We start from the raw sequence: 12,528 nt of genomic DNA, 5'->3' as shown, positions 1-12,528 counted from the left end.
TAGTATATATATATTAATCCGAATCGAAGGGGACCAAGAGTTTTTCAGACTACTGGATTTTTCAGACTTTTGGGAGGGCCCTCTGAAAACATTAGAAATATGTATATGATCATGAAATAAACTATCTATCTATCTATCTATTGCCAGACACCTCAATCCCGTTTGGGGTGGCCACAAACAAATCGCCTCCAAGTCGCCCTGTCCCCCGCCATTTCACTGCCCTGCTCCCAACTCACACCCCCCTCTCTCATATACCTCTCCACCCCATCCCTCCATCTCATCCTCGGCCTCCCCCTCCCTCTTCCCCCCTCCACCTCACTCACATACACTCTCTTCACCAGTCTTTCACACTTAAATGATAAAAAGTTATTGTTTTAATCAAATACATAAAGTGTAGATGAATAGTTGCAGGCAGGTACACCCAAGTCCAAGGGCAAGTCCGAGCCAGATAAGCCTTAGATAAAGCCCAGAAAAATTGGACAAATCCCAGAAAACTTCAAAAAAAGTCCCCCCAAACTGGAAAAATTTCATCTTGAATTCGGAGTATTGGGATTTTAAGATTATTGGTGGCCGGATTAGAGGACTTTCCCTGTATATATACATATACATATATATATATATATATATATATATATATATATTTTTTATGCAAGGCAGAAGGAACCAAAGGCCATGAGCCCGCAGTAACAGTTCCCTCTAAGAGAAAAACAAAATACAATAGAGAGCCTAATTCAAGATCCGATCATTTTGAGATGCCTGGACACAATACGTTTGAAAGACTGGAGATCATAGGCAGCAGGAAATACAGACAGAGGGAGACAGTTCCAGAGCTGACCTGTTGCATAAATGAAAGACTGGGAGTAACGGTTAACTCTTGCATTAGAGAGCTGGACAGAAAAGGGATGAGAGTTTGCTGCCAGGCCCGTCGTAGAGGTGGAGGAATGCAAGCAGACAGTTCAGAGGAGCAGTGACCATTAAAGTAGCGACAGAAAAGAGATATTCATTTTTAAAGGCTCCAACATGCTTGCATGTGTCGGCCTTGGTCACCTAATGGCGGCTCTCCATGCTGCACGATCCATTCCAGCCTCCCTGTTCAGTCCCTTAACCCTGAGGTCACACTTAATGACCTCGTCCCATGTCTTTCTCGGTCTACCCCTCATAACCCCACCTCCAATATTAACACTTCTCACCTTCCTCACCCAATTATCATCTCCCATCCTGTCCACATGTCCAAACCATCTCAATCTACCTCTCCCCATCACAACACCAATACACTCCAACCCATCCTACCTCTCAACTCTTCCATCGAAAACCCAGCCCCTCCAGGCCTTGGACGCAGGGACGCACCGCACATCCACCTAATCATTATCATTTCTGTACGTCTGAGCCGGAGAAAATCTTCCTCCTTCACTGCCCAGGTCTCACTACCATACAGCATTACACTCCTAACACATGCTGCATACAAAGACCCCTTAGCACATAGGTAGAGTCCTCTCAATGTCAGGAGAGGCAAGAGCTCCCTGAACTTCTTCCAACCACTTCTCACCCTAGCCACAGAGCTAGCTCCAGCCCCACCTCCAGCACACAACATGTTTCCCAAATAACAAAAATCTTCCATACAATCAAGAGATTCACCAGCAAGTTCAATCCTTTCACGTCTGACAATCTCCACCTGCTCACCCCGACACGCTATACACATAAAATCAGCATTATCTCACAGTCTACCTCTGATACCACTACATCTCTTATGCACCCATTTATCACACACACCGCACAAGATGGAATTACTTCCCATGCCCTTGTGGCAAACTGCACATGGCCACTCTCCCTTGTCTCTGACAGTACTGTATATATATATATATATATATATATATATATACACAGTCAAGTCATCTATGGTGCGGACTTCTATGGCATGGTTTTCTCTGACACGGCAAGGTGCCAGACCCCCCAAAACGAACCACACGCATAAACTACCTATGGTGCGGGCTCGGCAAGGTTTGAAATGCGTGGGCAAATTCCCCTGACAGCATGTTCCCCTGTTTGTAAACAAAGAAGCTGACAACCACTTCAACTCCATACTACAAATGCTCCAACTGTGGACTTTTTTCTCTCTTACGAGAAGGTTAAACTTCACCAAGTTCATTGTGTTATGTAATGAAACATTAAAGATTCTTTGGGTATTGTGACTAGTTTACAGGTTTGTACGTAAAACTGCTATGAATGGTTAAGTGACGAAGCACCTATCTCTGAGCTAAGATGAAGTATAATGCCTCCCATCAACATCATCACGTTTATAAGAATGATTTTTGTGTTAAATGTGAGTTTTGTTGACACTTGAGCATACAAACTTTATCAAATAAATTTCTTCAATCAGTGCTTGACCAGGCAGCCTCAGCCATCTTTACTGTTTTGGTCGGTTAGCTCATCTGTGTCTACTTGGCCGAGCTTTCTTTCGCTTGATCTGCAGCGCATGGTATTGCCCAAGTAGACACAAGGCTGATCACCCTCCCGTTTTTTGTGCCTATTGTTACGTGTAATACATGCACTGATTGACTGCTTGATTGCATGCGTGTGTAAAGTGGGGAAAAATGGGGAAAAGTGGAGTGAAAAGGGGGACTTTGGGTGATTGTCCAGAACCAAATTCCATTTTTCCCATAGGTTTAGTTATTTATATGGCATGGTTTTCTATGGCACGGGCTCGGTCCAGAACCAATTAGCCGCACCTTAGGCGACTTGACTGTATATATACACACACATAAATCTGTTAGTGAATGAGTGGTTCAACAAATATCACAGACAAAGGTTAAGCCTAAGAGGGCAACTGCATGAAAACAAAATATAATACAGTATTAGCAGCAGTTCTTAACTTTAATCCACTTCTAAAGAGTCTGCACACCACACACATTTTCATTCTGAGCCCTGCATGACACCCATGGATTACCAAAGGTGCAAATGTTACATATAGGTACTGAGATTTTGATGGTAAACAGCAGAGAAACACTGACAAATAGATACATGGACTTAAAGATGAGTTTCACTCTTATAAGGTGAAACCTTAATGAAACTAGATGGCCATCTTCATGCAGTCTGAAACTGTTAGACTTCTATTCACATGATCTCAAAGAAATTTCCTTACTAATGAAAGGTTCTTCAATAATGTAACCATCTCTAGGAACAACACAGAAATCATGATCTTTATTCAAGAATGCTCACAATGCAGCAGATTCACCAACTGTTCTCAAAGGACTATGCTCATGAATGCAACTCAGTTTCAGCCACCAGAACCTAGTCTTCTGCCAAGAGATATATGAGTCAGAGAATGTCCCAGTGTTCTTCAGGATATTCAAGCTTTTTGTTATTATGGATATGGTAACTGTAAATTGTTCCGGCTAAGAACAAATGATTCTGTTCAGCTGAGGTAACCCAGCATTTGAAGGTTTATGAAAGGATATCTATTACAGTATTTTCATTCTTATCAACTCACCCTTGTTGTTTATTCAGACTAACACCAGACGATCTGGTTCATTTAAGATATGATTCTAGCAGTCATTGAGTTCATAGGAAGATTTAATGGACCTATGCTTTGGGGCCATAATCAAGCTAAAAACAGTCATACATCACTGCAGGAGGAAAATCCTGTTCAGTTGCTTCCCTCTGAATGGTCCAACCTTCACATCATCATTTTATTGACCCAAAGAGTTCCATATTCTTTTGCAGCTCCAACACAAAGAAATCCTGGATCAGCTGCTATGGCCAGGAGCTATCAGTCTGCTCAAAATAAAATGTAGCTCTCTCCTTAGCTACTGGTACCACAGCAAAGATGCTCCCTAAATATGTTTTGAAGGCAAATTTCAGGATAAACAGATTAAATGCTCCTATGGGTGCTATGCAGAGCTCTCAGCAGAAGAGACAATTTATTACAAGAACTTCAGATGCAACAGTATTTTCTAGTCACTTTCTGATATACTTTCCTCAAGATTCTGGTGGCATGCAGTTGCATGGAAATATAAATACTAGGCTAATGGTAATACTAATACTGTACAGGCAAAATGAGGAATATGCAGGAAAAGCAGGCAAAACATGGGTAACTGGGCTTGGAGTGGAAGGGACAAGTGTAGGTCACATCTCATAGTGTGTTACAGCATTCCAGTGCAAAAGTGTCAACAACTGTGTTTCTTCTTGCACAGCTTATTGGGGAAAAAAAAAATACAGCGACTGGTTCCTGCCCTACCTCGGCCAATGTGAAAATTGATGAGCTTATCTGCATCACGAGTGGCCAAGAGGTACGGCACGCACGCTTCGTTATCATCACTCAAAAGCTGCTCGGCATGCCTTAGGTTTCAGGGTTCAAGGAGGGAAGAGGTTAAGGTTCAACAAGAAGGAAAAAGATTAGCAGGATCCACAAAGATACAAGAGAAAAAGTAGAGAAGGGATGAGGTGACACTGAAAGCATGTACAAATACAGTACAGTATAAGAAAAACTCGTAGAGGGTAAATATACAGAAAAAACATTATCATTTTACAGCTAAGCTACTGTAGGATGGCTGAAAAAGATATATTTCATAAAAGCAGCACACAAATACCAGTGACAGTCACAACAGTAAAAACATACAACTCTTAAAGACATGTCAAAATCCTACTATACTTTTGCTTTCACAGTAAATATCTTAAAACAAGCAACAGAAAACATACCAGTAAGTACTACCAATGACCTTTACAGTAGAGTTATATAATAGTGCAAATGTTTATTATACATTTGAAACTCTCTCACATTACACCTATCATTACAATAACCCTCTTTATAACGAACTTTATCAAATTTCAGTATTAACAAACTCTTTACACCAATAAAACACTCCCCTCAAGTACTGGAAAAGGTTTGGTATATACAACAGATGCAACTGATCAAGTGACTGGATGACCTAATGATGGCAAGTTACTGTAAGCAGATATGTAGATGATGAAAGTGGATAATGTCAGTAGTGTATAAATCAATATAACAGACTCAGTGGTTTACTGCTGATATGAAACTTGATAGTATTCAAAAGATACTGTACTGTACAGTTGTGTAATGTACTGTGTATATACTGTACTGTACTGTAATTATAAATTTAAGAATGTATCAAATGGACAGTGAACAGGATAGCCAGACATCAAAAGGAAAATTTTAAATATTATTGTTATTTTCCTGTACTGTAATTTATTACATTTACTGACATAAAATCTTTAATGACTAACAATATACTGTATATTTTGGCAGATTGTGCAAGGCCTGAATTATATACATAAAAAAGATATCTTACAGATCATATATAAACATAATGATGTGCAAAATTTCTTACAAATTTCTCTACTGACATGGGTCACTGATGGAATATGGGGCCATCAATCTAGAAGAAGCAAGTGCAGTGTTTATACAGTAAATAATATTTTTCACTACATAAATAGTGTATCACATACAAATACTATCCTATCAAATTCACTATCCTTATGGTCTGAATCTGAGAGCTCTATTTTGTTTATACAGAATTGTCATGGGCGATGAGGTCTCACAGTCCAAACCTAGTGCTTCCCTTTCATCACCAGTGTCCTACAACATATCATCCTCCAAAACATCCACTGAAACAGAGGTACCAGTACTCTGTGCCATGCTTTTAAAGATTTTATTACACATCATATCTTTGCTCCCTGTATAACAGGTGATCAATGAGAGTTCAAAAATTACTGTAGTGTATTGTTGCATTACTGCAAACAAGGTACTGTATATGGAAGAATGATCAAATTATCTATGTATCTATAGCAAAATGCCTTAATCCTGTAAAGGGTGGCCACAAATGAACTGCCTCTTTGTCAGAGAGAAGTTAAGGAGAATATCAGAAGACCTGGTAAGGGACAAACAGAGTCCTTAGGAGTGCTAGGGGATAGACTGATCACATACAGTACAGCAGACTGCAGAATAATTGGAGACAAGAACTGTAAGATATTTAGGGCATTTATGTACCTGGAAAAAGTATACAAAGTCAACAGAGAGAGGTTATGGAAGGTCTTATATATATATATGGCCTGAAAGGAATGCTGCTGAATGTTATTAAAAGGTCTCCCTTTTTATTTTTTATTTATAAATGGTAGTGAAGCCTCCGTAAGGGTAGGTGGGCATCAGTGCTGGAGTCAAACAAAGTTGTGTGATGTCCCCAAGGGGTCTGGTACCCCTATTTTTGTCCTGGTTTGCTAGTTATCAGATGGACTCAAGCTGCATGATGATGTGAAATGTGTAGGTGTGGATGGTTATGCCTAAGACACGTAGTCAGGATTTCAGAGGCTTGAATGCTGAGTGAATAAGAGTGGCCCATTTAACATGGTATGTTGTGACAGTTTTCCCTTTATTACTTTTTTCTTGCTCTCTGGATCCTACCTCTCCCCATCACTGGGTAGGGCAAGAGGTCAGGATGATGATGGTGATTTTACTTTCACTTTCTCCCTTGCTTTGATCATGAAATTACATAGCACATCATGTGACACATCATCTAAGTCAAGGCTGACTGGCAGTTGTGACATCTTTGTATATAAACCTAAAGTGACCTACTTTATCATATCATTACCACTGCCAACAATAGGCAACATATGGTATTTACCTTATTATCAGTATATGCCCCTCTGATTACACAATTCCAAATATTTACTAATAATAACTGAACATTCAAAGTACAGTAATATAATTTAATGAATTAACTTACTACTGTTTGGTGTTTTGGTGGTCACTGGTTTCAAGTTCATTACATGTAATGTGATTGTTTGGGGAGTTGTCTTGTCTTATATGGTACCACAATGAGAACTAAAACCATGAAATTTTGACTGAAATTTGGGCTTTGTTGTATCTGAAGGCCACCTAATCTGCCATAATATACAACAGTATTCACAGATCCATGCATTAAGCATACAATATTGATATGTAAAATACTGCTTTGGGTCCAGATAAAATTAAAACAATATGTGAATAAGAACTCACTATTTCCCCCCATTAGTTCGTTATACAGAAGGGTACTATATCATTATGCATTAATGTTCTTCAATACTTGATACATCTCAGATTTACATTACTGCATGCAACCCTGAAAAAAAGTTGTTCAGTGCTGCACCACTGTAAGTTAAGTCTGTACAGTATTAACAAACTTTGTTAACTTCTGATGTTTATTATGTAACTTGCTATGCAGTTACATACCATGAATTTAATATAGTTATCGTGATCAGGAAGCATTAGGTAGGAGCTTACAATTCTTAACATGGCACAATATGTATCAAACCCTTTCAGCCTAAAGGGTTTCCCCTGAGTTAAAGGGGAAAAAAAAAAAAGTCTGGTGTCTGTCAGAAAGAAATGAATAAAGCATTAGGCTGAATGGTTTCAAGGCAACTCAATCTAACCTCTTCAACCTGAGGGTTCTAAACTGAACTAGACTGCCTGCCATGAGCCACAAAAAACAAATAAAGACAAACTAATATGTTTCAAGCATAAAAATTCCCTCAATGACATTAGTTACTGTACAGTAATTCAGACTACAATGGTCCCATACCTAGACATAGTGTACAAACATTTTATGAAAATGAGTGAAGCATTAGGAGCTGATTTTTCTGTCAGCAATGATCAGATGACATCATGGAAACAATTCCATGATGTACCATTATCTTGACAATAATATGTCATGGAAACTTCTAAGCTATATGTGCTCTCACGATACAGATCGTGGATTTATCATAACAGACCCATGACAGTGATACCATTAAGCCATTTGGGATTATATACACATACACCCACTCTACCAATATTTTACCTTTAAGCCTGGCAAGCAGGTACATTCAGTCTAATCTTTTTACCTTTAATCCTGACAAACAAGTATGCGCATTCTATTTTTTTTTATCCTTAGGCCCAACAACCAAGTACAGTATACTGTATTCCACATTGACTAAATTACAGTTGAAACTTTGAGAGTTCTGACTTTACTTCACATCATGCAGTTTCCATTATTAAATTAGTTATCATTTATAAAGGCTCCAACTTGCTTGCACATGTCAGCACTGGTCACCTAATGGTGATTTGCCATGTTGCTTGATTTCTGGAAGTCTCCCGATTCAGTCCCTAATCCCTGGGGTCACACTCCATAACCTTGTCCCAAGTCATTTTCAGGCTGCCTCCCGCAACCTACCCTTGATATTTACATTTCTCAACTTCTGCATCCAACTGTCATCTCCCATCCTCCTAACATGTCCAAACCATCTCAATTTAGCCCTCCTCATCACAACACCAATACATTTTAAGTCCCATCCTTACTCTCAACTCTTAAATCACAGCCCTTGCCCCCTCAGGCCTTGCACTCAAGGGCACACTACTCATCCATCTAATCATTGTCATTTTTGTTAGTTTGAATCTATGAATATCCTCTTCCTATACTGCCCAAGTCTCACTACCATACAGCATTACACTCCAAACAGATGGCACAAACAAAGATCCCTTACACAGACGGCAAGCCTTCTCCACGTTAGGAGAGGTAACAGCTCCCTGAACTTCCTTCAACCACTCATTACCCTAGCCCAACCTCCACCATATAACATATCCCCCAAATAACAAAACTCCTCCACACACTCGAGAGACTCCAGCAATATCAAGCCTTTCACACCTGACAATCTCCACACACATGAAATCAGCATTAGTTCTCCACCTACCTCTAAAACCACATCTCTTATCCATTCACTTATCACAAACACTGTACAAGATGGAGTTAAATCCCACAACCTTGTGGCAAACTGCACATGGCTATATTCCATCTGGTTTGACAATACTGTACCACCACAAGCCCTAGATATCATCACTTACTTTATCCGGATTTACTCTCAAACCCTTGTACCCCATTCCATCTCCCCACTTCCTAAATCTTTCCTCCACTTCCCTTTAATACTATGCAGTTAACACCAAGTCATCAGCATGGAACATCTCCCATGGGAGTCCATTTCTAAAGTCACATGAGACAGCTTCAAGCACCATGACAGGCAACAAGACTGACCCCTGATGCATGCCAATATTCATGGAAAACTTGTAACTCAAATCTCCATCCACTCTTAACTGGATGTGAGCACCCACATTCATAGCCATGACTACTCAAACCAGACATTCCTCAATCCCAAGCTTTCTAGTTGCCCAATTCACCAACTCCTTAGGGACTCTGCCAAAAGCCTTCTTCAGATCAACAAAAACAAAGTACAGCATCCTTTTCATTCCAATATATTTTCCCTGAAACTGTCGGACAATGAATATGGCATAAATGGTCCCTATGCCTGGCATAAGCCCATACTGCATCTCACCCGTATTCACTCTCTCCCTTATCATATCTTCTTGACTCTCTCCATTACAATCATTATCTGGTCCAAAAGTTTCACGCCTCTACAATATTCTGCTTCAAGGGCATCACCCTTACCCTTATAAACATTTACAGTTACACTCTTTAGCCAGTCATCTGGGACAACACACTCATATAATTGAATTTATCATATCTGTAACTAAACCCACTCCCATATCTCCTGAAGCTTTCAGTATTTTGGCAGCCAACTCAGACACACCTGCCACCTTCCCCAACCACATCCTGCCTATTGCCCTGCTCACAACAGCAGCATCAATCAAAAGCCGAGGGCCAAACACTGGATCTCCTGACTTCAAACCTTCCCTGTTCCAGTCAAACTCCTCATTCAGCAGACAGTTATAATGCTCTCTCCAGGCATCTTTAATATTCTCAATGTCCACCACTATCTTTCTTCATCACTCTTCACACACTGCTCATCACTCTTCACACACTGTTCCCCTATGATATCTCTGTTTTCCCTCTTCATTTGATTTGCCACCTTAATCACCACATTCTTTCGGCACTACAGTTTTAGGTTATCCAGTAAAAGTCTCTGAGACTCACATTTTGCCCTGTATACCTCTTTTTTAGCCCTATGCTTGGCAGCCAAGTACACCTCTCAGTTACCATCTCTTTTCCTTTCTCAGGAAAAGTCTTCTTTTCCCCTAATTGCCACCTCTACTCCCTCATCCCACCACAATGTTACTTTATGTCTTGGAGGGCCCCTTGTCCACCCACACACTGAATCAATAACTCTAAAGAGATTGTTCTTAAGAGCTTTGTACTGTTTATTAACACTTCTTTCAACGGTTCCATATTTAGCCACCACTCTATTAAATTTGCTACCGGAAGCATCCCTTACTGATTGGTTTTTCAAATTTCATATTTTTCTCCTGGGTGCATAGATCCTCTTCTTCACCACCCACTCTTTCAGCACCATGTCACACATGTTATTTGTGCTGCTGCACACACTCTTTGCTCCCTATAACACTAACATCCTTCATCAACCTCCTATCAGTCCTCCTGACCATGAAATAGTCAACATGGCTACTATTACCCCCAAGCTCATATGCAATCAGCCAACTCTCTCATTTCCTAAAATCCATGTTGCACTCAATCATGTCCACTGCCTCCCTAAACATGAGCATCCTTTTCCTGTCTGCTTTTCTTGTACCAAATGCGCATCCTCCATGCATCCCTTCATTTCCTCAAGTGGCTTCACCCACATGATCATTCAAATCCCCATCCACAACTACAATCTCAACATCCCCCATACCACAAACCACATGTATCCCACAGTCATCCCAGAATCTATCTCTGTCTTAATCATCCATGCCAACCTGTGAAGCATAAGCCAAAGTAACTGAAAGCATGAGTTTACGAAACAATATTTTCACTGCATAATCCTTTCATTTACTCCCATTACATTCATGACCCATTACACCAATTTCTCCTCAACCAGCACACCCACAGTACCATGTTCATCTATGCTTCCCTGCCAAAATAGCTCATACCTACAATCCCTCCCAGCAATCATCCCAGCTGGCCCTCCTCTCCCGTACACACCTAATATCCATCTCCCTCCTAATCAGTCTCCACCACTTCCCTCACTCTACCCCTCAAACTAACTACATTTTGCAATGCCACTCTGAACCCCTTAGGTGATTTGAAATCCAAAGGCTGGCTTTTAATGTTTTTGCTTTTTATTTTTGCCATGCTGGGTAAATGAAGGGGAAGATGGACCACAGGTCCCACCCACCTGCACAGTCCCAAGTCCAGGTAAGGGACTTGGGACCAATAGCCCACCAGCCATGGTAAGTGGCTGTGGCAATGGCCTTGGGGCAACTGCCAGGACAGCTACAAGGAAGCCCTCCAAGCATACCTTGGCACTGTAACTGCCCTGGCATTATGCACCCACTAACAGGGCAGCCCCCTGGGATGCTACTCCCAGGTTTGGACCCCTCTCCTCTCTACAGGGCAGAAGCAGCAGTCTCGGAACCACAATGTCCTGGATCCTTTAGCGCAGATCTGAGCCCCATCCCATCCCAGTCCCAAAACTGTGCTGTAACCTGAACCCACTTTCTATCATACAGATGCTGATGATAAGCGATATTTCCTCTTGTGATATACAAATATATTTTCCATTTTTTAAATTTTGTGCAAACAACAAAAAAAAGAGAAAAAATTATATATAAAAAGGAATAGCTAATATAAATTTAAGAGTATCTTATTCTGGCCAATAACTGACACTTTTTTGGAACTGGCAGTAAACTTAAATATGACCCCAAAGGGTGAAGCAAATGTCTAAAATTTTCCAGAACATGAAAGCAACGTATGGGCTGTAAGTGAAACTTAATAATGTCATAATTTCAGACATTTTAAATCCACCATTCCTTCTTTCTTCCTATTCTGAGATGGTTTCATTCTTTTTGAATGATACAGGTAGCTATACAGTTCCTGGGACATGAGACTAGTCAACCCACATCTCTGGACACTTAGAATGGATGAAAATGAAAAAAGATAACTGAAGTCGATATCATTTTATAGGATATCATTTCAATATATATATATATATATATATATATATATATATATATATATATAAAGTATATATATATATATCTATCTATCTATCTATCTATCTATATATCTATCTATCTATCTATATATATATATATATATATATATATACAGAATATATATTGTTGTGGCTCCAGGCTCACATGAACATGTGCCCCTTCTCCTGCAGTCCACCATCTTCCTACCAGGGACAGAAAGGCATTTGTATAACTGGGCAGCAGAGACAACCAGTTATGTAAGTGCCACCACACAAACCTGTCCCTCTCCAGCACAAAGTTATATATACTGTAAACAGTACTGTATTGTATTAGATGTTATGCAGATACCATAAAAAAAGTATTAGCCTACTCAAGAACATAATTAGACTGAACAGACCAGAAGATACCAAATCACTGGGATAAGGTATATTTCAAAATATAGAAAAGTATGAAAAGCAACTTAAAAAAAAAAAAATTACACATTAAGAATACATTAGGAGTGAATGGTTATGTGAAACACAGTGGTATAAAGGAGAGTCAAACTGAGTAAAATCAAGTAAGGAGACAGTCTATGTTAGAGG

General features: G+C 39.9%; 1 protein-coding gene across 1 annotated transcript in view; it reads right to left on the bottom strand.

The window, feature by feature from the left end:
* The window catches only part of LOC145413442 (WD repeat-containing protein 17-like), a 163,212-nt gene that overhangs the window by 69,106 nt on the left and 81,578 nt on the right, over window positions 1–12,528 (bottom strand). Inside the window, exon 17 of the mRNA XM_080283132.1 lies at window positions 4,235–4,335. Coding sequence (XP_080139258.1) covers window positions 4,235–4,335 — 101 coding nt within the window. The remainder of the gene's footprint in view (window positions 1–4,234; window positions 4,336–12,528) is intronic.

This window comes from Coenobita brevimanus, chromosome 96 (genome assembly GCF_032717465.1).
Source record: "Coenobita brevimanus isolate Jiangsu-jjx chromosome 96, ASM3271746v2, whole genome shotgun sequence".
NCBI classification, from domain to species: Eukaryota; Metazoa; Arthropoda; class Malacostraca; order Decapoda; family Coenobitidae; genus Coenobita; species Coenobita brevimanus.
The sequence above is the reverse complement of the archived record's forward strand: the minus strand, read 5'-3'. Positions and strand labels throughout refer to the sequence as shown.